Raw genomic sequence first — 26,474 nt, 5'->3', positions numbered from 1 at the left:
CCTGTGAACTGTGTGAGGCACATATACAGAAACATGCTTCCAGTCCTAAACATCCCTGACAAATACTTACAAATATTTACAAATACAACCTGCTAACCGAGTAGGAAGAAGAACAAGAAAGTTAACTCTTCACCACCACAGTAAAACCGCTGCTATACATCAAAGAGTATTTATTAAAAGAAAAATGTAATATATTCTTGAAGCTGCATCTTGAAACAGACATGCGTCCAATGTAACAGTCATTGTTTGTAAGATATCTTTTAATATGCATTTCAATATACAATAATATAAGTATTTACATTATAAGCTAATACTGGTTACCTCCCTGGGACTGAACGACGTTGACTGTGAATATAGCGCCAATATCCTTAGATGAGTCCACCTTTGATGTGTGATGGCGGTAAACACAGTGTGACCTGTAAAAGTCTGTCCTTGAGTATTTGATTTGATACAGCATTTATACGGAGTTAAAGTCAAATCAAAGTGTTGACATTTTAAAATTCAGAGACAATTTGCATTTTGAGCCTCTTTAACCAGTCAAAATAAGGAAAGCATCTTTTTAAAAAAACGAATTTCTCTGACTGACTTGATTCATATAGGAAAGTAATTAAGCTTCTTTTTTTTTATTGTTTCTAATTTCAGAGGCAGAGAAAAGGTCAACATATTCCTTTAATGCTACTGTACTGGCAGTGTAACTCAGATCATCTCTTGTGGCGGCTGTGCGAATGCGCAGTTCCTCGTTGTTACTAAGTGAAGTAAAGCTTCTTTATAACAACAACCAGAGGAGGACATCTTGTGAACCTGATATAGACTCTCCAGAGAGGATTAACAGAGTGATTCTCATAAAAGCTGCTGACTCTTTCTCCTAAAGGGAGAACATGCTTCTGATACGTTATTTGAAATATATACTTATTGCTTATCTAATGGATCTATTTAACTATCTGACACCCTTTAAAGATAAAGCATATTTTCATTTCTTCTTTATAACCTCAGCTAAAATGCACATCCTTATAATGTATGTACAAACGTTGAATCGAGGGACATCCTGTGTTAAATCAGAGCTTGGAAGTCTGATCCAGGTCATAAATTACAATCTCTCAGAGGCAATAAGAAACCTTCGTGATCATGCATTCACCAGTTTTGGAAACCTATAGTTCAGACTTCTTTAAAACTGCAAAATTCAGATCCTCTTTCCCTGACAGAATCTTCCAAATGAGCAGATTGACGCTGAGCGGCGGGAAGAGTCTTCTCTCTCCAAGCTTGTGCTTCATTCAGAGTGGCAGGGAGTCACTGCTGTCTCAAAGAGTCCACCCTATGATACACTATGTACATCAGCACCAGCATACTTCTATGCATTTTGGTTGTATAGAGATCACATATCATACAGCGGGATAAAACATTTGGTGTGTACCGAAATCTAATTAAATGTCATCGGCGCAGAGACACAACTAGCTTCCTAGCAGGCCTGAACTACATTCATACATTAATGCATATTATGTAGAAGCATTAATTTAGTATGGACTACTGTTGGATAATGGAAGGCAGCATAAGGAGCAAGTATGACTAAGGAATGGCCTAGCCCCTAGCATACAAAAATAACCCTCATCTGGTCTGATAAAATGTCTTCTTTTCTTTTTTTTATCTTAGCTTCAATGTTCTATGTTTCCTCATGAGGTTAAATATGTATTAAAAGGGAAAGCTTCCCAAAAAAAGTCCCGACTAGGAATTGCTTTAAGTAAATGTGGCAGAAGATCAGCTGTAACCAGAGGAAGGAGGAGTTTAAGATGTTGAGTATACACACTTCAGTTAAGGGTTGAGTGTGTCCCGGGTAGAAATGCAAAAAACTAATGAAATGGCTGGAGATACGGACTATGTTTGGGACTAGATATTTAGTGACAGTCTTCCAGATCCGGTGGGAACGTGTCCTCAGGGCTCGGTTAGAAATATTAATAATGAGACTTTTCAGGAAGCCAACAGAGACAGGGGTAATGAAATCAGAAAAGGAAACAGGAGAGGTCTGAAGGATCGTAAGTGGAAGACATCTTTGTTTTGTCTCCTCGTGCCGGACTGGACACAGTGTAAGGAAGAGAGGACAGCAGAGAGACACGGCTCATGCATTTCTGGAAAGAGAAGAGAAAGAAGAAAAGAGGAGGAAAAGAGGGGAAGAGAAGGAAGAACAGTAAGGAATCTGATAGCACACACAGGGCAGCTTAGATTCATTTAAACATAGCAGAAATCTCATTAGAGCTACAACCAATGATTCTTTTCATTATATATGAGTGTCCAGCTTATTCTTTTCATTGAGTTGTTTTGTATACAAAATATCAGAAACTATTTTAAAATACCCCTCAGGATTTGTTAAGCCCAAGGTGACATCTTGTTGTATCCAAAAACAAGTCAAATGTATGTAATATTTAGCAAAGAAAAGACATTAAATCAGACTAATATAATTGTTGACACATTTTTCTGTTGATAGAAGAATCAAGAAAATAAACTAAACCATGTAATAGATAATCATTAAAAAATAACCAAAACCAAAAACTTAAAAGAGGCATTCACCTTTTATTATTGAAATATATGAAATCAACATTACAAAGTCACCACTGCAGCTATCTTCTAAAAAAAAGGCAGCCAAATTAGTAAGGGGACACTCACTGTAGCAAACCGGTATTACAGATTATAAGTAATAGAGGATTTTTGGATTATGATTAAATTGCATAAATTGTTGTGTATTTTGAAATCTATGGGAGAATAATGCAAACCAAAGGCTACATAAATGTATGTGGCGTTGGTTCATGCTGCATACCTCCCTATACACATAATTATTAGATTAAAAGTTGAAGATAAAAATAAAGCCATTGAAGCAGGTGCGTGTGTGTGCGTGCGTGCGTGCGTGCGTGCGTGTGTGTGTGTGGGGGGGCCTATGCATCTTTGAAGGTGCTCAGCAGATCAAAAAGGAGAGGATTCTTATAAAAACAGACAGCATTATGTCGACATAATGAACCAGTGAGTAAATGTTTTCAGAATCATGACGGTTAAGCGGCATCGTACCTTCCTCTTCGGTTGTTTCTGGATCCGCAGAGTGGCAGGAACAAGATGGGAGGAGCAGACAAAGAAAAGACAAGTGAAGTAGATAAAGACAGATATTCAACTGAACTGTAATGTGTGCGAGCAGCAGAGAAAAATATGTAAAAAAAACATGCAATGAACCCAAGGCTTTAAATGCAAAGCATCAAAAGAGACATATTTGTTATCCCGAAAGTCTAGAAACAAATTGCAACTGTACAATCTATCTTGCGATGCTTCAATGTTACTCATGAGATGAATGCAAATGATGACAGTCGCAGACAAGCATTTAGTCTCTTTACATTCTGCAGGCATGCCACAGCAAAGCTATCATGAGGCAAGGCAGCATGTCGAGTGTGAATAAACAAAATCCAGAAAGAAGATCCAGAAAGAAGATCCAGTCGTGCGGAGAGGAACATGGAAAGAGATTATAGAGCTATTTGTTTGGGGGGGGTTTGTAAGAATCTGCATAGTTCATTCAACTGATTTCACATTGCACTCCTACAGCACGGTCAGAATCGCAAAGGAGAGATTTGAAAGTATAGAGGTGTTCTTCATTATTCCGCGCATTCTTCCTCCAAAACAGTCAAACCTGTCAGAATCTGGTGCCTACATTTCCCACAATTCAACTCTACCAACCACCCTTTGGTTAGAGATTCAAGTATACAAGAAGCATCTATGTAGCCTTAAAATGCTACCCTAAAACAGAGATGAGGATTAACCTCTTATACTTTTAGAACATTTAAAAAAAAAAAATCACACATTAATCAAAGTGGTCAATCATGCCATGTCAGGATGAGAATGTCGTTAAAGAGTTTACTAGCCAGAGAGAAAAAGGCAGGTTTCGAAGTAGGATAATTCAGAATTGGTCCACCAGCATTAACAATAATCCCACATGGTCTCTGGTTGTGAGGATGGATCAGACAACAAGCAGAGGAGCATTCAGCAGTGTGTGTTAGCTGACAGAGAAACACAGCAGGCACAAACAGATAGAGGCATGCCAGAACTCTTACTTAAATCCCCAGCCAGTCCCCCCCAGGACTATCGCTGCCACCAGAATCGCACCTGCGACCGAACCTATTATGATATTGGTGCCACTGGGACCTGTGGGGGTGAAGGGGTCAACGTGTGAGGGGGAACATAGGAAAACAAATAATAATGTGAGTGTGCTCAATACCAAAAAATAGACAGACATATCCTTTAGTCTTCTATTTCTAATTATCAGTGCTGTAATTATTTATTTATGTATTATTATTAACAAAAACTACTTGTAGTATTCTGTATGAATTAGTGAAAGTGGACTTTGGGTACATGCAAGAGTGAGACAAGATATTGAAGTATGGACACCAATAAACAACAAAACATATTTATCTTTTATTACACTTTTTTTTATTTTAAAGCAATATATAAATAAATCTATGACTAACGTTTCGGTAAAATTCAATTTGATTGTTCTTAGATTATTTGTTGATAATGACATGTAACAAATGTGTTTACTTTATTTATTATTATATATTTTAATAGTCTAAGTTACAAAAAATAAAATGACTTTTAGTTGTTTCGGGACGCAGGTCGCAGTTTTTAAGACCATCCTTTGATGACAACTTTTGCTTTATTTTCTGGATTAATGAGGAGAGAAATTACTTTTGTTTTGTTAATAAGTTTCTTTTTTTCCACTGGGGTGAGGAGCCACAGTATCTGCACTGGTAAAAGCACATTACAGGTAAACTGCTCGGTGTAGTTAAATGTACCTTTGTACACGGGGCCCTCAGGCGGGGTGGGGATGGGAATCGGGTCGAACACGCTGCAGTCCTTCCCGGTGTGGTCGGCATCACAGATACACCTCACCTCGTTGCTGCAAGTCTGCAAACAGGGAGGGGAAGTGCAGGCATTTAAAAGCTTATCTTGTTTACTAAACACAAGAAGTAGTTCCCACCAGCAGAACTCAGTCAGACTCACCCCGTGGTGGGAGCAGATGTGTGACACAGAGGAGCCGGGGCAGGTGCTGAGGTTGAAGGTGGTGACGGGGAGGCAGCGGCGCTCCAAACACATCATGTTGGGCCCGCATGGCGTCCCGTCCTCCACGTAACCCATATCCAGGCCGTCATCCAGCACCGCATGGCCGCCCCTGAAAGTCAGAGGGTCACAATCATCAGTCTTTGGTTTTTGACTAAAATAGCTATTTATATCAAAGGCGTTGGGTTCAGTTCCAGGATGAATCATTGTTCCGACATCAGTGCTTTCTTTATGTGTTCTTTTTTGTTCCAAACCTTGATTTGGATGATTTGTTTTACACATTTTTAAGTGTCTGTCACTTTCTTTGTTACTACCAAAACAAAAAGTTCAAGGTCCAGCACATCATCATCATCATCATCATCATCATCATCATCATCATCATCATCATATTTCCTGCATGTAGTGAATCCAGATTAAGATAAAGTCAGTTAAAATAAAACAGAAATGTAATAATCCAAAAGTATTTTATGCCAAAACAAGAGTAAAATATTTAAGAAATAAAAATCACAATAAATGTAATAAAAGACTTAAGTGAACTACAAGTTATATTTCTCAGATTGAAGACATTTGAAGAACATTTAGATTAAGCGGCCAACTATCATAAGTCTTTTGTTTTTGACTAAAATTACTATTTGTATCAAAAGTGTATCAGGTGTATCAGTGCTTTCTTTATGTGTTCTTTTTTGTTACCATCCTCCTCATTTGGATGATTTGTTTTACACATTTGTAAGTGTCTGTCAATCTCTTTGTTACTACCAGAAAGAAAAGTGCAAGGTCCACAACAAAATAATCATCATCTTCCCTGCACATAGTGAATCCAGATTAAGATAAGGTCAATTAAAATAAAACGGAACTTTGATAATCCAAAATAAGAGTAACAAATATAAAAGAAATAATACACCAGTGCATAATAGAATCACAATAAAAGTAACATTTAATAAAAGACTTAGGTGAACTGAATGTCATGTTGCTAAAATTGAAGACATTTGAAGAAAACATGTAAATGAAGCGGCCGACCGACTGTATTTTTTAATCCTCCAATTGTTCATCAACCGAGCTGCCAGAGAGAAGCTGCCTCACCTGCAGTCCATGTATCTGTTCTGGTGGTGGATGGTCAGACTGGTGAGCCTCCCCTGCAGCTCACCAAACCTCGGCCTGTCCGTCAGGTTGGTGCACAGCAGCAGACCACACAGGACGTCTCTGATGGAGGCAAAGAAGAAGGTCAATGATTTAAAACTGACTAAAGGCTCCACATTTAAAGACTCAAGGAATTCTATAAAACCAAAAAACAGGCATCCTCAATCCAACCATGTTGTTTCTGGCACTTCTGTGTGTTTGCCAGAATAAAGTGTATTTTCTGAAGCCATGCTGTTCACTCACTGCTTGTTGCACTGAACCCATCCCTGACCGCTGGAGTCCGGCCCACAGTTTCCTTTCTCTGTGCCATCAGAGTTCAGCTTCTCATAGCAGAACCTGTCCGCTGAGTCTGAGCAGAGAGAACAGAAGAGTCTTTCACTTTTATCAGAACATCCCATAGCCTTGCTGTAATTGTTACTCAGAACAAGTAATAGATTCAAACATGTGAGCCTGCTTAAACTATCAGAGGGCCATGCAACCTGGAGAATGTAAGCTTAATAATATCCAATGAAAACCTACTGTAGCCCCACAGATTCCTGCACTGTCCATCTCTGGTCTTACAGCGGCCTCCATAACAACGGCCCTGGAGAAGACAGACAAAAAGAGAAACATTTTTTTAATAACCTTTGTGCCTTGTTGTAAAAGTTGCTTTTATTTCCTTAAAAAGGAAAAAACATACATTAATCTATTAATATAATTTAACCAAAGATCAATCTTAGTCATAACCATCCAATATTTACAGATTTTAGAGGGTTACACAGTGTCACTTTGGTTTATTTATTTTACAAAAACCTTATCATATCAAAGATCAGTAACAACAGTTATTAGGATGTATTGCATCAGACACTTTGTAGAGCAGACATGGCAGGCTCTAGATTGTTAAAAACACCATGATTTACTATAATTCTATAATGTTTGACGGATCAAAATATATGTTTTAATGGTTTTTCTACACAGTATATTATTGAACTGAGATTGAACTGAAAAAACTCCCATGCCTAAATGTATGCCATACAGTGAAGTCAAATGTTAAAAGCACCTAAATGTGCTTAGTGAGGACGAAGTTTAAATTAAAAAAGCAACCAAAAACATAAAACAATAGCTTGATTTCACCTGTCCAGCATCACACGTGTAGCCATCTAGTTTGTGGACGTTATGAGGACACTGCAAGAGATGACATTACATTCTATAAGCATCTTATTTATTATTATTTTCAAACATACAAGTTTCAAAAGATTATTAAAGCATCTTTATAAATGTATAATGAGACATTTACCTGGCTGGTGTCTCCCATGCAAGTCTCAGGGATGTCACAGTTGTTTACAGCGTCACGGCACGTCACCCCTCTCAGCTCGTACTGTCCCAAACAACCATAGAAGAAGACGAATGGAAAAGACAAATGAAATATAAATAATTAGTCAGAGCCTTAAGAAACAGCAACAAACTATGAAGATGATGTGATGTATTAAGGCAGCTCACCCTGCAGTCCCTGCAACAGAGCCCATTACTGCACATGGCATTGTGGGTAAGCGTGCACTTCTTACAGCAGTTGGCGCCACTCCGTGCACACTCCTATGGTTCAGAGAGGGTTAATAGTACATCTTTAGATCGATTGTGTCTTTGTGTGTAACACAAGCAGTGAGATATGAGTAAAGTGAAATGTGCTCACCACTAGTGATCCACAGTCACACTCCTCTCCCATCTCCACATATCCATTCCCACACTCTGGTGGGTCAAACAACTACAGGGGGGGGACATATATGTAAAGTCAATTCCACTGATACATATCTTTCAAACAGACAACACAAATACATTTCAAACTATTTCATCTTAATTTATTCACAGACAAAATGTGTTGCGTGTACTGATGTACTGAAAAGGTTTTAGTGATGTGGTCTTTAGACTTGCTTTGATTGTTTATCATGTGATATAAACAAAGTGAATGTGATTAAACTCCCCAGGCAGTGATGGCTGATCACCTCTCACCTTGTTGGGCTTGTTGAAGAGACAGCTGCCTCCTCCCAGCTGGAGGAAACGCAGGTACTCGTCGATACTGCAGCGAGAGAACTTCCTGGGTAGGTAGTAGCTTTTTGATACAATTCAAACAAAGACAAATAAATCAATATTGTTAGATTTGTTTGCAACAGAATTTGCAACACTGCCTGAACCCTTCAGAAAATCTGAATGGACCTATCAACTAAAATGCTTTTGATATTTCACCCAGATAAAGATTCATTTAGTACATTAGATATTCCTCAAATAAAGAAATCACCCCCAACCCTAACGATGCTAGCTGCTTTACAGATACATAATTAACAACAAATACAAGTAAATTAGTGTGGAAATATCTGTTTTTGTTTTCACAGACTCCTGTTTCACCTGAGAAAGATTTCTTAATGTAGGAAAATAAAAGGTGAATACCCTGTGTCCTCCATAATGCAGCCAAGCCACGGGTCGGGACACCGGCAGTCTCCTGGACACACACAACAAATATCATCAAGCAACTCTGAGATCTCCCCACGAGAGGGAGCTGTTATTACAGCAGAGGTGGAGTGTTATTTAAAACTATCAGCACACAAAGCTAACAATAATACTTTTAATATGATACATTATAATTACAGAGCTTTTAAGAGGAACTCAAAAACACTTCACGTGTGCAGTTTAAAATACATTAAAAGAACAACACATTTAAAGATAAAAAAACATTAGAAGCCATTATGAAGGTTTTGATTTGAACAAGGAAACTACTTGAGTTTGGTAAAAAAAAACAACGGGTATTTGTAAGAGACAGATTTAAGATGAAACGGCTTTAGTTAGCTTAAATAAAATGGGAGGAAACCATAATAAATAGGAAAAACAAGAGTATGTTAGGTGTCGCTGATCCATGTCAAAAGAGATTGTCCCCCTATGAAGATCTCAACCAGTGTCTGCATGCACGTGTATGTCTAACCTGCAGCGAGTCGCTCTTTGTTTCTCAGCATGCCGATGTTCTGGCCCAGACTCTGACTCAGTGTGATGGCCATGGGGCCAACGCCGCCATACTGAAGGCACACACATACACACAGTTAAAGATAATAACTCTACCTGAGTCAGACACTCATTTGAACTATTTGTTACTTTAAACACGTGACCCTATAAGACCACACATATTACATTGGACACATGAGGGACAGTAAATAGAGTAAACTAAATATAAACATCTTAAAATAACAGCTGAAAAATGATATCCATTATTTTGTATGACAAAAGAAAACCTGGTGCTAATTGGCAACAGGTGAGGGTTATAAATGTACTATCTGCAAATGAACACAGATAACCGGCATTAACACACTATGATGGAGCAAATAATAAGCATTAACTTCACATCATATATTTGCCATAACTATTTTAGTTTGGTGTGTAAAGGAAATCAAATGTTGACTGAATCTCTGGGAAACGCCTATGGAGCCAATAAAGGAATATTTATGAATATGTCATATTTCAGTTGATTCTAAGGGCTTGTGGCTTTTCCATTAGATGTTTCATCAGATGTTATTTATAGGGGAAGCCTTACATATCCTGCTGTGTTGCCCAATACTAATTTCTTCACTCTGCAAAAATAATATATAAATTATGCTTTTTTTGGATAAGGGCTATAAAATGTCATTGTAATAAATATCACAGAACGTTCATCAATATTCAATTTGAATTGTATATTTCTTCAATGTCTTTTTTGCAGGATATAATCTTTGCAACACCTTTAAGATGAAGAGCACCCAGTATTAACTCAGTTAACCTTCCTGTGCAGCAATCATGCTACCTGCTTCTAAAACTACTCAATCACAACTGTAAATAATATTAAAGATATTAAAGTGCAGTGTCATGAGTTATACCCGAGTCACTGCTGCTTAACCCTCCTGTTGTGTTCAGGTCAAATCTGAGCGAGGTACTACTTTCATCGCTCATAACTTTTTGTGATTTACATTTGGTTGCATCGAGGCTTTACGATATCCTCCACAGTAGACATTTGAACTTGTGAAATTGCTGATCACCACATTCATTTAATTTTGGGTGGTTTAGTCAACTTTTTGATCAGAATTTGGTCTCTGTTTTTGAATGCTTTTTTTTCCCTTTACAATAAATGTTTATTACATCACAAAAATAAATGTTCATTGTGTATTCTTTGTATATTTACTGCAGTTGTTCGTGTATAGCAGTAGTCTGATACATTGTTTACAGTATGAAAAAGTGTTAAATTAAATGTGGTGTTGATTCATGTTTTTTTTGTTAATGTAAGAGTATTTAAAACGGGACAGGTCAAATTTGACCGGGAACACCAAAGTAATGGGGGGGAAACGATTCAAACGAACACAACAGGAGGGTTGATAAACCATTTGTATTAGGTTCATTGGACAACTACCATGATTTGTATCTTAAATCAATATAAACAGTGTTAGGGACACAAATCTCACCTCATTGATGCCTCCACCTCGAGTTAAAGAGCAGATTCCCCCGATGTAGGCCGCCTCACTGCGGGTGCTCATGAACGTCCTGCCACTGTAGGGAAGACGAGATATTCATAAGAAACATTCATACAAAAAATAATAATACCAATAAGTGACAAACTCCTTCAGACAGAAATCTCACGCTACTAATACGCATTTCATATGAATAGGCAAGATGAATACAGAAAAGAAAAAGAAGAATACAGGGAAGAGGGGGAAGAATAAAGAAAAAGACCAAATTAAGAAAATTAAGCAGCAGGAAATAATGAGAGAAAGTAGAAGATGAAGTAGGACGACAACAACACCAGTATCTCAAATAAGGAGAGTGAACCCACGAGAAGAGGTGCACGGCGTCGGAGCGCTCCTTGATGCTCTCCTTCCTGTACTTCATGAAGTCTCGCAGGGTGAGCAGGGCATCGTCGCCCACGGAGATCCTGTTTTCAGAAGACCAGGTTTCCATGGCCACCAGAATGATGCGAGTGTTGAGCTGGTCCTTGTAGATCTGGAAACATGTACAAATTAACAACAACAAAAAACCACCAGAAAAAAGCCTTTCTCTTGATGTTTGCCATCGTACCTCCAAAGAACTAAAGCTTAAACGGATTAGAACAGAAACTAATGACAAAACAAAATAAATCCTTTTATCAAATAAATAAGAAACAAAACATTTGTGAAATATGGAACAAAGCAAAAGAGTTTCATGGGAACTTGGTGCAGATGTTATAAGAGCATTTAAAATGACCCAAAAACAGCAATAAAATGACTAAAAGGGTTTAGCCAACTGTCTTTATTTTAAATGTTGGTTTTATTGTGATAAAGAATAAATATAACTGTTGAGATTATATAAGATGTTAGATTCAAGCCCTACGCTAAGAACAAACTGCACTGCTCTTAACAACCTGTTAGATGGATAAAAAGAAATCAGGTCTTCGGGGTTAAGTGAGAGTTACATGTTGTAGATGACGGAGAGAGTTGTTTGAGTGGGAGAAAGCAGCCAGCAGTCGGTTGTCATGGAAACCAGCATCACTAGGTCTGAAGAGTTTCCCGTGCGAGCGTTACAGTAGACGACACAGAGGGAGTTTTTTTATTTTTTGCACTTCACCTGCTTTTTATGGAAAGTAATCATGTCCGATCAGCCCTATCTTATAAAGGTAATTAAACACGTCGCTAACAGCTCAGGGTTTTTAGGTAAAGCCTCAACATGTCGCTGTATTACAGCAAAGATTTTCCATTTCTTAAAAGGAGTAGACTGAGACACTGGAACTATTTATATCTATCCTGGTTAAACGTTTATTTATTTCTATATTTATTTTCTAGAGGTGGGGGGAAATGTGTTACATATATCAAGATAAAGCTTTTTATGGGTATATTTTACGGCAAAAAGGGTAGATAACCCAACAAGAAGACTTAACACTGAACATACTTAACTATTTTGGAACTAAAAGGGTGTAGTTGCTTTTGGTTTGGTGCCTTTTTAAGAACATCTAACCACAAGAAAGATGGGCAATGTCATTCTTTATGTATGTTTCTAATTCATGTTTGGTCTTTAGTTATGTTATGTATGAGGTGATTTGTCTGTAGCTCATGTTAATGCAACATTACGGGGCTTGAAATGACTCTTATAAAAAGCCCCTGTGAAAGGTTATGAAGACCTCAAGAGATGATAGCAAATATATGGCATTAAAGTAGATGTTAAAAGTTGAAATAAGGGATGGCAGTTCTCTCACTGAGGAAGGTTTCATCAGCAGGAAGAAACACTCAGACATTTGGCAACTTTCCTGATTAATCTCTGGAGACTTCCTAGAATAGACTGCCTACGAAGGGATAACATGGTTTAAAGACAAAAGGATGATTTGAAGAGAAAGCTCATAGTCAAATTAACAATATTTCCACTCACTGCGTCGGCCATGTTCACCACCGCTTTGGCAAAGTTCTTCGTCTGAGTGGTTGACCGTCGAAGCTGCACAAACTTACAAGGAGAGGAGAAACACTTTAATACTGATTACAAAGTCTAATGAGCTGATTAAAATCCTTTTTTAATAAGAGTCACGCTCACTTCTTATAATTGCTTTCATTCAGCAGCTACAGAGATAAGGTAATATAGGCTTCACACGTACCAGCTCATGGTCGTTCACCACCATCAGCTCGATGTACTTGGTCTCAGTCTGGACGGTGCGCGGGCCTCTCCTCGCCTGGAGGGGGCGAAAGAAATCCACACAGTCAGACTTCTGAGTCCGCTGTCATAATCACCTTCACACAGGACAAACAGACACACACAAACACAATGCCAACACACACACACAAACCCAGCAGGTTTTACTGAATTACTCACACACACAAAGAGACACACACAAGCGCTGATGCTGGTGAAACTCTAGTCTTTGTCCTTGAGAGGGAAACACAACTTGGAAAGCAACAATCATTCTTTCATTAGAGAGAACATTGCTCTGGATCTTCATATCCAAATACTTCAGGAGTCTAACAAGTAATAAAACACAACTTTGAAAGCCCAAAAAGACTAGAGAAGTGGCAGTGAAAAATATAAAGAAAATATTATTTAGGTCATATTTATTTTGTGATAAGTGACACATTTTGATTCAAAGGTGCTTACTGGTACACAGTTCAAAATCCAGGTGTTTCTACTGATCCCAGCAAATGTAATATGTCAGTGAGAAGTGAACAGACATACATAAATACATAAATGTCTTAATTGAAACCACTAATGTTGATGTTTAGGGTCAAAAGGTGAAAATGAAAGTTAGAAAGATCATGCCTGGGAAAACCCACACCTTTAAAACCTTACACACCGACTTAGTACTGCAAGTACTCGGTTTGAAGTTTGTAGTACAAGCCAAATCCAAAATTAACAAAGGAGCATCCCCTGAGATTTCAGAAAGCTCCTTCAGGCGTACAACACTACTACTTTATTTTTTTCAACATATTAGCATGAAAGCTGAGAGAGGCTATCAGCATGCGTGTGGACATTTGGCTTCATCCACACAGACTGACAGCTTCATCTGTGAAATATTAATAGTGTTTGCATTTCTCAACCCTGATGTTTCCCTCATGGTGACACTTGAAATGCATGCCACGTGTTTCTGGCGTTGGGCTGTCTGTGTGCGTTCAAGTGTGTGTGTGTGTGTGTGTGTGTGTGTGTGTGTGTGTGTGTGTGTGTGTGTGTGTGTGTGTGTGTGTGTGTGTGTGTGTGTGTGTGTGTGTGTGTGTGTGTGTGTGTGTGTGTGTGTGTGTGTGTCTCAGGAGAAAGAGACTCATAGTATGAAAACTGACTTGTCTTTTTGAGCGTCGCAGGCCGCCTGTAAAGACAGGCTTCTCCTCTTCAGCCACATGGTCTCCATCCTTCAGTTCCTCGTTTCGGGCTTTGTGGCCGTCTGTCTGCCCCCCGGGCTTAGTGCTGTTCACAGAGCATCCTGGGAAACACACACACACACATGCAGAGTCAATGAGATGGAAAAGTGGCTGGTCATCAGTCCAGAGATGGATGTAACCATGTATTTTAGTCCACTGATCTGTCGAAAAATCAATATCACGCAGCGAGAGGAGGAGAGAGAAGGGAAAGGGGAGAGTATAACTGGCCAAATGGAAAGAGATGGGGTGAGGAAGCAGGCTAAGAGGAAAAGCAGGGGTTGGGTAACAGGAAGGAGGAGTGGGGGGAGGGGGGGGGGCATCCAGAAAGGCAGATAGTGTCAGGGACAAAGAGGAGAGGCAAAGAAAAGGCAGCCAAATGAGACGTTAAGCAAGGGCGAGGAGGGCAGCTGGACAACCCGAGGAGGAGTCTGTCTGTCTGTCTGTCTGTCTGTCTGTCTGTCTGTCTGTCTGTCTGTCTGTCTGTCTGTCTGTCTGTCTGTCTGTCTGTCTGTCTGTCTGTCTGTCTGTCTGTCTGTCTGTCTGTCTGTCTGTGCGTGTGTGTATGAGAGAACAGCCATCAAATAAACAGACTTGTGTTACAGAACATTCGGTTAAACGATCCAATGTCGAAGAACGAGGCTGAACATGTTGTCCCAAAACAGCCTGTGGGCTTATCGTTGACAAGATGCATCCTGCCAGGTTTGATCAAATCTAATTTTTTGACAACAAATAACACACCGAAGCTGCCTCACATCACAAACTCTTATCAAAATCTAATCAGTTTGACATGTCTATAATTTGTATTACAGCAGGTATCTTGTCAAAAAGGCTTAAGAAGGGCAGACCAGGTAAAGGGATTTTGTTTCTATCAAACTTTTAATGCATCAGGAAGGGCTGAAATACTTTGTTACAGGGGAAAGTAACTGAGAGGAGTTTCATTGTGGAGCTTCTTGGTAAAACGGGCCTACCTGGACAGGGAGGTGGGAAGAGGTCAATGTCGGGCATCCGATACACAATGTGGTCACTGTGCTCCTGAAGGGCGTCCGGGGAAATGATAACAGACAGTGACAGATGGAGAAACAAACGGAGAAAGAGGATAGAAGAATGAGTAAGCCTTTTTTCTGCAAGTATAAAACCAAAGTTATGTTGTCGCTGAGTATAGAGTTTTATGTCAGAACTTTTCTGAGCCGCTTGCTCAGAACATTGTTTGGCAAACTGAATCTTCAATGCCAAACAGGTCCTGCATACACAGTCTCACATACTGCAAGGTAAATAATAATAAGTTAAGAGTTATACTAAGTCAAACTTCACCTCAAGCCAAAACTATTTAAGTCAGAGCAACTGATGGTGGATTGGGTCACAAGGAAATCTTAACCAATTATGGTCAAAAGAGGGGAAAATTGTAAATTATAAAATGTAGAGTTGATCATATTATGGTGACAACTTTATATAAGCCTTGAAATAACTTCAACCTGGACTCAAATCCACGGCTTCTCGGGGTGAGAAAGCGCTGCTGCGTCCTCTGAGCTAGAGATGGATCAACAGGGAGAGAAGTGCTCTGATGCATAATTAATTAATCACTGGGCTGTCATAATGGCAATTAAACTAGTGGACACTGTGGCACACTTGAGCTCGGGATAAATACTTTATGAAAATAACCCCTCTCAGAGAGAGAGAGGGGAGAGAAAGAGGGGAGAGAACGGTTTTCAAGATGAGCTGGGAGGCTATCGATCCATCTCTCGAGTATATGGAATTGAGCTGTACTTCTATTACTGTGGGCCTTAATGGAAAAAAGCTCAGCCTCTCCCACTCTAAACCCTTTCTCCTCCTCCCATTCATCCGTCTGTTATACACCCATTTCTTTTTAATACAAGATCTATTTAAAAATCAAATCTCAGTATTTTGAAAAGATCCAAAAAGCCACTTTTGTTTTTGTCCATCATTTCTCTGTGAGATGACGTCTCCCTCAGATATGAGACAGGAGATGTGTTTCAGAGGTGGTGGATTGCGTGTCAACTCAATACTTTCCATACAGCAGCTTAGAGATAGAGTGACACTGTCTCAACTGATGCTAAGTCATGGAGAGGGAAAAAGAAATTGAGCCTGTGGGCGACTTTTAACAGTGTGTTGTTGAGTTTGAACGATTAGTGCCAGGGCTGCGATATTTTATTTATTCACACAAGATTGTTGCAACGTTGGTTTAATGCCAAATTCATATGTGTGTGTTTACTACTAATTCGACTAGTTGATTCCCCCCACCCCCCCCGACGGGTTTCTCCTGCTAAAAACCTGACTCACCTCTCCACTGCCAACAGGTTCAATCCCGTATGAGAAGTTCCCATTAGAAAACATTCCCCTGAAAAACACAAAATACAGCAGCATATTAGTTTGTTAGGGCTAGTTTGTGTCCGTATGTGTTGATGTGCTTTAAATATGGCCTCCAGCAGTACATGTTTTTTTATGTAATTAAAGCTTTTCGGAATGGTTAAGCTCTGCCGTAGGTTAAATATGTTTGAGTATTTAAAAAAGAGTTGGGATAATATGTTCACGTGCCTCAAGTCTTTACAGTAAACAAGAAACTAACAGCCTTGTAGCGTAGCACACAGACTGGAAACAAAATAGCCTGGGGATTTACAAAGGTGACTAAATTAGTGTAGCAGCTCACATCTTGTTTGTTTAATCTGTGCAAAAACTGAGTAAAAATGTAAATGTGTTATTGTGAAAGAGATATGATATGTACCAAGCTATTTGGCAGTTTGTATGTATTAATTATTGAGCTTTAGAGATGCCAGTAGGTGGATTTAGTTTGACAGAGCCAAGATAGCCGTTTCCCTGCTTCCAGTCTTTACAATAAACTAAGATAAGCAACTGATGGCTCCAGCTGGAATTAATATTGTGATCAAAAAGGCTCGACAGTAAATGATTCACTTGAAAAAAAATGAAATATTCATTGATATTCTTTGTGTCATTTTCTTCTGAACTGAAAACTGGGCTGGCATGGATTTTCCACTTGACTTAACGTAGCAGAAGTACTGTGTTTTGGGGGGGGATTTACAGCAATACAGAACATGTGAATCACATAATAACACAACACTTTTTAATGTGGAATTGTGGTGAAGTGACCACATTTGCGTTGGACTCACCGCAGGCCGTGGCAGGTGGACAGTGCGGCCCAGGAGCCCGGCAGCCCCCGCACACGGCCATGGTAGTAGCAGTGCTCTCCTCCCTGGAAACAAACCATAAGGAACATTGAGACAGTGATCATCCACTAGAAATCACCTCATATGTCAGAAAAGAAAACGGACTGTGATCCCCTCACTGTTTCTGATCTTTCAGCCCCTAAATACAAAGAGGGCAGGTGTTGACTGTCAGCTGAACTGGTGGGTCAACTGTAAGATATCAGTGACTCCTGAAAGACTCTGGGAAACCTACACCTACAAAACTGCAGCCAAGTTTGAGTTTCAACAAGGAAAAGCTCTAGGTCTAAATTGTGTCTGTTTTAGTGATGTGGAGAAAATTCAAGTGTAAGAATTATAGTGGCAAAATGGGAGAAACTTGGCATTGGTATCAATGTTTTAATGTAATGAGTGGTTAAAATGTATAAGTTGATAATGACTTGTAACTGGACATCAAAAACCTCCCTATAATGTTTTAACACCGTTTCTAATTAAATCGTTTTTTCATTTTACATCTACATTATCTTTATTTATCTATGAAATGATTTACTATGATCTGACAGTCCTGGAGCATATAGGGTGAGAAGCCCACTTTGCAAAATGTTTTCCTCCTCTCGATAACTTAATTTGTAATGGGTAGCCTAACTTTACACCTGGCTTCCAGCTACCGTCACCTGATTATTCATAATCCCCTAAAAGGTTTCGCCTGGACGATCATGATTTGATGATAGTGTTTCCACGCTGCCTCTCACAGTACAGGAATGATCAGATTACGACAATCTGAGAGGAGACTTGCTCATTCAAGCAACATGTGCATGATAAATGTGTGAGAAATAAAAAACCGTTGACAGACAGTATTACACTAAGGATAGTGTTCTTGGATAATCAGGCGGTCTGCCTATAAATGGATGGAGATTACAGTCACATGCTGTTTGTGTCGAGTGGTGTGTGTGTGTGGAAGAGAGAGTCGGTTTCAGGTGTTTGTAACAAACCCCAATAAGTCATGTCTGCCACCTGAGCCTGCTGTTGTCGGGCACGGCTTCTGGACCCAAAAGAAAAGAGGCAACGTGGAGCTGCTGCCCTTTATGCTTGGTCAACCTTTAGTCCGAGCCTGAAAAATGTCTTTGACGTCTTGTCAAATGAAGTAGGAACCCATCAGAAAATATTTCCCATTACAAATACGACTTCACCTGCTATTGTGCAAGGCTTCCTCACTGGATCTAAAATGGGCTACTGTACTGTATTTGTCCGCTTCAAGCTAAAATCAAAGGCTTTTTTCATCCCTTACCCGCTGGGAGTCCAGCGTGGGGGAGCTTCAAATGAAACAGAGTCTGTCCGTCTGTCAAACATGATGTCTCCAAGGACACAAAGTGCTGGTTTCAATTTTGATTAAATTTGGGGGAGGGTGATGTTGATGCTTTTTTTTGTTTAGGTGTTTTACACTGATCTGGTTATAGCAAGGAAGCTGTTGAACATTGCAAACCATTATAGGCTTAAATTCCTTGTCCACTAGTTCCACAAAACAACACTAAGGGTTGAAGCTTCCACTTACAAAATATAAGCATTTGCTTAAGTATTGGATGTAAATCAAAACAGATATAGGCTCCCAAATGTTTCTGCATCAATATAACTACAATCAACTCGGCTAGTGTAGTTTCAGTTTGTCAGAAATTAAATCAGAATTCCTGATTTTAAATATTTTGGTTTAGAGATCACGAGCAATGCATCCACACAAATATGTATTACGAGCAAGAAAACATTTAAAATAATGTGCAGGCAATGATTAAGTTGTAATAAAAAAGAGAAGTTACAACACTTGATCATTTCAGGGATTAGTTTAAGGCTAAGAAGCCACATTCTGACAATTAACCAAAAAGAATACCTACTTGTATCTAGCTTATTTAGATTCAGTGGCAGCTAAGTTGTTGAGAAAAAAGGGACTTTAATCATTTATACCGAATAATGAGACAGCCCACAGCACTTAGTCAGGGCCAAGATAATAAATAAATAAAAAGGTCGGATTACAAGGCTAAATGGAGGAAATCAAATTGTCTAACAGCAGACACACGCTTGCTGTAAGTGCTTGATGTATGGGGCTCAAATAATGGCCACGCGCACATACAAAGAAACCATGTTTCATGAGAAAGCATGGATTAAACATGAGATATCATCAGTGCTGGTAGGGCAAGGACAAGTCAGCAGTATAGAAGTGTGACTCTACTACAAATAGAGGCGTATAGGCAGTTCTGTCCTGGAGGGACGAGGATTAAATGTGACATAAGAAACAAAGTGAGTTATAAAAGCTGGAGTTAACTCGATGCCTGGACTTTGACTCAGCATTGTTGAGCTGAGAGGAGCAGAGGACTGAAACAATGGGAGTTAATGTAAAGTGAGAGGAAGACTAGATGGTACACAATTATAAATAAGACTGTTTGACGTCCTCAGTGACAACAAGATACATGTCAACTTTCACATCAAATAAAGCCACATTTTGCTAAGGATATAAGAGATTTAAATAAATTAAACAGAAAAACAAAATCCTCCTTTCAATTGGGTTTTCATCAACAATTCCGAGGGATCGACATTATTACACATTTCTAAAAAACTCAGAAGAACATTAATATATAAAACAGCTTCTATCTATTCAAGCCCATCCTCATCTCTAATGCAATATATCCTCTGTGTCATTTAGATTCAATCCAAGTGAACCAGTCACCAGCTCTATGCAATAATATGGATCTACACTGCAGGGACCAATACAAAAAGTGACACACAAAAGGCAGGAGGAATTTATTGTCACGTCAATAAAAATAAAATAAAATTAGATTGAAATGGTGTTGGAGGGGGAGGGAGCTACCTAAAGTGTAGCATGCAGATAATTAAATGCCCATATAAGCTATTTCTACATTTGATAAACTATAGACCACAATTAACCCTACCGTATTCATCTAAATGTCCCACCAATTCAGTATAGTTATGACTTTTGTAAATAGAAAAATCTACAGCATTTGGTTTTAATTTATTAATTTGTAACATACTCCTCTTTTTTGGAATGCCTTTTATACTGCGAGCAAGAGTCATCATTGAGTAAATATTGTATCTAAAACTTTAAAATACTTCCCAATACAGAACTATCAGACTAATGGGCTGCCACTCTCAAAACATGCAAGTACCACATGGTGTTCCCCAAGGATCAGCTCTTGAGCTACTATTATTCTCAAAAGGTATTTTGCACATTTCCCCAAACATGAGAAATCCTACTTTATTATTTTCAGTGGCAAAATACATATTATTGTAAACAAATGAAGGCCATTAGACATTGCATATCTGAGGTCAACACAATTATCAATATTTGAAAATGATTTGAGGAGGATCCTTTCAAATGGATCATAAGAGACTTTGACAATATACCAAGCGGGCCATTACAGTTGAAGCATAAACTCTGTGATATATGGTGGGTAAACAAAAGACACTGAACACATTTACTGTACTGTGGAAGAATGCTGCATTATGGTCTAAAAACGTGTTCAATGCTCACTGAGTGTTAGACTCCCATCAACATTACTAATTCATGGGACAAATATTCTAAGAATTCATTTATTTAGAATGTGTCAACATAACTTTTGTTTTATAATTTTGCTCCAAAATATTCTAAATATATGTTGGACATTATTTCATTTGATACATTTCATAATTTATCATTTACATAATGTACACAGACCTTGGATATTGGGATTATTGTTTTACAAAAGTCGGTACAATGGTGGTTGAGAGATTTGCTGTTCATGCTTCTAGAAATGTACATGATTTGAATTCCCCTCACGACACGACAACATGGACCAACACTGCTGCTGCCGCTGCTGACTGCTGGAAGCCATGGCAACCATCTAGTGATTGGTCAGGTGGTCGCCGAGACAAAGACAGTGAAAGAGAGACAGAGATAGAGGGGCAGGAACAGGGAGAGAAAGACTAAAATATAGACAGGATACAGACAGAAAGAGGCCGTCTATCAGATGTTCTTGACTCTAAAGAAATTATAACATTGGTATAAGGCTGTTTGATCAAATGTATAATGCACAACGGAGAGGACATCAAAAATCTGTGTGCAATGCAACCAGACAGCTGTTTATGGATGCCAACGATTTATGATGTTTTAACTGATGTAAGAAAACAGAGTATACAGCAAAACAGATGAGCTAACAGTCACTTTAACAAACCAACTTCACAAACGTTTACTTGCCTCGACACATTCAAACACATTTGCCATTTCTAGGATTATCTGCCTAAAGTATTCAATATTGATTCTGTTTAACTTCTCTCAGGGGAAATACACCCATTGGAAACATTAATCCCTGGAAACAAGTTACGTTAATATTACAATTAAATAAACCTTTATGCATTGGCACAAATCAAATAGTCTGTGATGGAAATGCATTTTAAATTCTGATTAAAATGAGGATGGCATTATTTATCAAGAGTTTATTTAATGGAAAAGTTTGACTTTTATCTGAATATATACAAATACAGAGAGCAGAAAATGTCCATATTGGAGAGGCTGAAGCAGAATATTCTGTCCTTTTTGCATCACAAAAATCAGCAGGCGATTATTTGTATGTCCATTGAATAATCACATAGTTGATTCAATATTGCAACTCTACTTAAAAATCAATGTGAGAGTAGTAAAGATTTTTTCTCAAGTCTCAGACAGGAAGTGTATATCCCAAAATGTTGAACAATTTCTATAAAAATGGCTTACCATATTTTCAGACAGCTTTCCATCCTCGCCATAGTGACGCTCCACATAGTCAGTAGAAAGCAGGTTGCTGGAGAGAAGGAAAAAAAAGGGAGAAGAGCAATAATCATTCTAACATTTAGTTTGAACCTGAATTCAATGCTTATTTGGAAAAGCAAGATTGCAGCACTGACTGTTAACTGCCATTTTGGGTCATTATTCTGGAGTGCTATTTAACAGAATAACATTTCTAGCCAGACATTATGACTTGACTGAATCTAGATCAACAAATGTCTGATTATAACCAAAGGGTCTCAAGATTCATTTATTCTAAGTGTTCGGAAAGCCAGTGAAAGGTATTACAGAAATACAGTCCATTAGAGCAAGAGAGAAAAGGGGGAGGTATACATTTGGCAAGCAGCCAGTCCTTATAATGCAAACGCACAAGACATACAGTAAAAAAAGTGGGCGGGACAAACGGGTAAGGAAAGATAGGTGGTGCTTTAAACTTTCTATGCAAGTATCTTCATGTCAGTGTGTGCTGTAAACAAACCATTAAACACAGTGGGGTGTGGACGTGTGAATGCTTTGCAAGCATGAAGCAACTTACTGGTTGAGTTCCAGGTCAAGGATGAATGAAGTGCCGAAGGCCTTCACCAAGAAGCTGCTCTGGGCCAGATGGACGGGCTGAGGGAGGGGTGGAGGGAGGAGAGTAAAGGGGATGGGGGAAAAAGTAACTTAGTTGATTGAATGTACAAATACTGATCAAAGTAGCAACAACATTTTTCAAAAAACTGAATTTGATGTATTATGTTTGTCTGTTAATGTTTTTGGGTTGGCACACCTCAGAAATCAAGGGCCTTTTTACCCAATTTCTAGTTCGTTAAGCGGTTTCCCCTATTAACACTACATACTGTGCAGTATATACACAATCACATCATATGAAATGATCACTACCTCAGCTTTGAGCAGCATTATAATTTCGTTGTCCAATCATTTTCATCAAATAGAGGAAACATTTGTATCTCCTGCCTAACACATCCAAACCACCATCAAGGTCATGCATTCATATAGGCTTCAGTTTCTAGTTTATGTGTCATAGCGCTTTCTGCATGGGAGGTGGATAAGCAAAAGATTAAGACTTTGAGTGATGTGCAAAAAATAAGTGCTTTATAGTCTGAAGTGTATTTCTATTTTTTTTAAAAATGCTTCTCTTATTCAAATCCATGTATGGTTGGGGTCCCAGACGTTGACTCAAACAAATGACTCACTAATTTGTCAAGTATTTCATGTTTTCAGGCAGAAAATGTGACAGAATAAGAAAAAGAGAGGGTGGAGCAGGGATCTGATGGATGTAAGGAATTCAGTTATTAACAGTAAGTATGCATAGAGACACAAGCAACAAAGACATATAATAATGGGATGTCCTATTTTGGTAGCCTCTCCTTGAAGTGGAGAGAGTCTCATCCATCCCCGAGGCTTTTTAGGATTACACTGAGTGTTGGGGCTCAGTGTAACCTTGCTCCAAGGTGAGCCTCGTGCACGTTAGAGACAGAGCTCTGTGGTGGCTCCCATCAGGCAGGTCTCATTAGTATTGCCATGCACTCTCTGCAAACCACTTAGCATCAATCTAAACCTCCACTGGGTCCATATACTGTACAATAAAAAGCCCACAGCCTGTGAGTAGAGATAAGAAAGCTGCATCGGAGTTAAGACTGTGGAGATTTATACTGTACAGTGATTTATTATTTTTACATCCAATACAAAATATCCCATTTGGACACCATCTCAGACACTGAATTATAGAGTTGATAGACAATTTTTTTTTTAACAATTAGTTTGATCACTAAATATTTGCCATCTTCTCAAGTCTGAGTGTATACTAATTCCTGTGGATAGGATTAAAGCATTATATAGGCTTTAGTCATTTACAATGGGCAGTTGACATAATTTTTCGGCATTTTAACCACTGAACATAATGGATTATTAACCATGAGAAATTAATTAAATGTCAGGTCCTCGTTTATCTCAGTTGAAAGAAAAACATCCAATTATATTTTTTCTTATAGTATTTTTTTAATGTCCTTTTGAAGTTGAGATTGTGAACTTGCTGGCAACAAGTTACCAATTTTGGGAAGCATCTGTATTTTAAAACTCCTAAATGCTCCTGTATTAATATATACTATATATATAAAGACTGATATTGCACTGAGAGATTGTATCAGTTAAAAACTACATCTTAAATGTATATCTAAATATAATTTAAATGTGTTAACATACATGCTGTGTCAAGTTTTGCACATCATGGTATGTTTATTTTTGCTTTTAAATGTGTAGTTTACAACTAGTAGAGCAACTCTGAATCCTGGTTCTACCACATATATCATTTTGCATATTGTAATATGTCGGCATTAATACTTCTTCCAATGGGCGTCTATAATCTCCAAAAGAGAGTTCATGAGACAGCATGCCACCCTCAGAGGGTGGCTGAAGGTCGGAGCTGTGTCATATCCACTGACAGCCTGCAACTGACTGACAGCGTTTATAGTGAAGGTAACGAGAGAGGGCAGGTAGAAGTGTGAAATATAATCTAATGGACTGGAAAGGAGGAGGCAGCTAGATGAGGGGGGGGTGGGCTGAGTTTTTTTCTGCCCCGTTATGGCCGGGGTATCATGTGGGGGGTGTCACAGGGTGTGGGGAGTGACAGACACATGACCCCAAAGGAGGACTAACAAGGGTGACTCAGGTTGGGACACAGAGCAGTTGAGGACTAAAGGTACATCATTTTCCTAGATTTTAAAAACATAATAAGAGCATGTTATCTATTTATGTAATGTGTTCCCACTACTGTAATGTTCCCTGATATTGTTTTATTTTAAGGTTATAATATATTTAAAGAAAGACATATTCATATCATGTTACTAATACATAATGATATCATTTAAATAATCCAGTGCCTCTTAAATTAAATGAAAATTAAATTCAAACAGCCCATAGATCTATAGATATCACAATAGTATTTTGAATGCTATAGTAAAAGCTATACAAATTTGATAAAGAAAAAAATGAAATACCTGAATGGCAAAAATAATTACTAAAACATGTCAAAACAGAAATTATGTCTGTAGGCTACAGCATGAATATAGGGATTTGTATCTCAATAAGAGGAATGCATCTCTGTGACATTATACTGAAATTATTCATGATTCAAATGTGTCAACAGACTTTCTATGATATTCAACTTCTTGTTTTGTCTCAAAGAACTCAGCCCTTCTTCTGTATAAGAAACACCATTTGGCGATGTTGTTCAACATTTGTCCTCAAGCACTACTGATGAGAAAATGGTGAAGCTGAGATTGAATGAAGGGGAATAATAATAAACATGTGATTGTGTCTGAATGTAAAAACCAGCCACAGGTGCAGAGAAAGCTCACCTGCCCTCCGGCTGTGGAGTTGTTGACCCGGGTGTCCAGGCGGCTGTGGAGCAGCTCATCCTGGGAGTGGATCTGAAGCAGGAGCCGCTTGGGCTGAACAACCTCTTCTGCAGGCGGCAGTCTTCCCTCCAGACTTCCACCCAGACCTGCAGATGACACATGATAAAAAAGTGATTGTCGACGGATGCGAATGCAATATGCCTAATTTCTGCAGAATTCAAAAGCTGCTGGTCAGCTGCTCGTTGACACCAATGCAATTACACGATGCATGAAATTGAACGGATGCGATACGAGACATAAAACGTATATTTCTCATGTTGTTTTTTTTAACCACGTATAACTGGTTGCTTGTGACAAACTACTCAATTACATGATATAAAAAAGGTCTTACCTGCCACGGCGCACCGTGCACACGCTGCAGCGAACAGCAAGCAGCTCACAGCGAGCATGATGCTCTCATAGTCCCGGGGATTTCCTCGGTGCAGCGCCGTTAAATGAACTGATAGTAGCCGAGGGCGCAACTGCAGCAGGTCTGATGTTGACAGTGTTGTTGACAGTGAAGACAAACACAACAGCGGGGTTCCTTTGAACGCAGTGACCGCATCTCTCACCGCCTCTTCCCGCCTGTAGCGAGTTAAAAGCCCCCGGACGAGGCTCCTCTGCTCGGCTGCAGCAGCATGGTGTGTCTCGGTGTCACGGAGCCTCAAAGCGGGAATCACACTCCTGCCTATCGGTCTAACGATAAATGATACTAAGATTGATTGAAGCAGTGAGGCTGCGCGAGTCTTGGACCTGGTAACAAGGAGCACGTGGGTTTTGACGGGCCCACGCCCACGCTCTTTGATAACACTTGATGGGCTCAAAACTCAGGTTCGGGGACCCTAGGCCTAGGGTAACCCCTGATAGGAGCTATAAATATGAAATCAACCAGTCACATTTGGATAGATGTTTTCAGGGAAATAACAGCTTCTAAAGAGAAACACATTTTAAATGCATTAGAGGTGGTGATTTATAATAATATCATACAAATTAACATGATCATTACCTTTCCCTTAATTGTGCT

General features: G+C 38.9%; 1 protein-coding gene across 3 annotated transcripts; it reads right to left on the bottom strand.

Annotated features, from left to right (window-relative positions):
- Nucleotides 1–153: 153 nt before the first annotated feature.
- Nucleotides 154–26,436, bottom strand: adam11 (ADAM metallopeptidase domain 11). Of its 3 annotated transcripts, XM_079657631.1 has the most exons (27): nucleotides 25,803–26,435; nucleotides 25,412–25,557; nucleotides 22,588–22,664; nucleotides 22,002–22,068; nucleotides 17,213–17,295; nucleotides 16,368–16,425; nucleotides 15,038–15,101; nucleotides 13,992–14,131; nucleotides 12,821–12,895; nucleotides 12,601–12,672; nucleotides 11,039–11,205; nucleotides 10,671–10,755; nucleotides 9,170–9,260; nucleotides 8,641–8,692; nucleotides 8,206–8,305; nucleotides 7,889–7,960; nucleotides 7,699–7,791; nucleotides 7,496–7,576; nucleotides 7,333–7,383; nucleotides 6,739–6,802; nucleotides 6,463–6,568; nucleotides 6,163–6,282; nucleotides 5,026–5,194; nucleotides 4,818–4,929; nucleotides 4,080–4,170; nucleotides 3,052–3,069; nucleotides 1,978–2,120 (listed from the first exon to the last, which is right to left on the bottom strand). In XM_079657631.1, exons 1-27 carry the CDS (start codon nucleotides 25,858–25,860, stop codon nucleotides 2,111–2,113), a joined length of 2,322 nt encoding a protein of 773 aa, XP_079513757.1. In that variant the 5' UTR covers nucleotides 25,861–26,435; the 3' UTR covers nucleotides 1,978–2,110. The 3 variants fall into 3 exon arrangements, with proteins under 3 accessions (XP_079513755.1, XP_079513757.1, XP_079513756.1); XM_079657629.1 differs by lacking the exon at nucleotides 4,080–4,170 and having other exon boundaries at nucleotides 154–2,120; nucleotides 25,803–26,436; XM_079657630.1 differs by lacking the exon at nucleotides 1,978–2,120 and having other exon boundaries at nucleotides 2,895–3,069.
- Between the last annotated feature and the right edge of the window lie 38 nt (nucleotides 26,437–26,474).

The sequence above is a fragment of the Notothenia rossii genome (genome assembly GCF_949606895.1).
Source record: "Notothenia rossii genome assembly, chromosome: 11".
Classification (NCBI taxonomy): Eukaryota; Metazoa; Chordata; class Actinopteri; order Perciformes; family Nototheniidae; genus Notothenia; species Notothenia rossii.
Note: the sequence above shows the minus strand (reverse complement) of the source record. Positions and strands in the feature narration are given on the sequence as shown.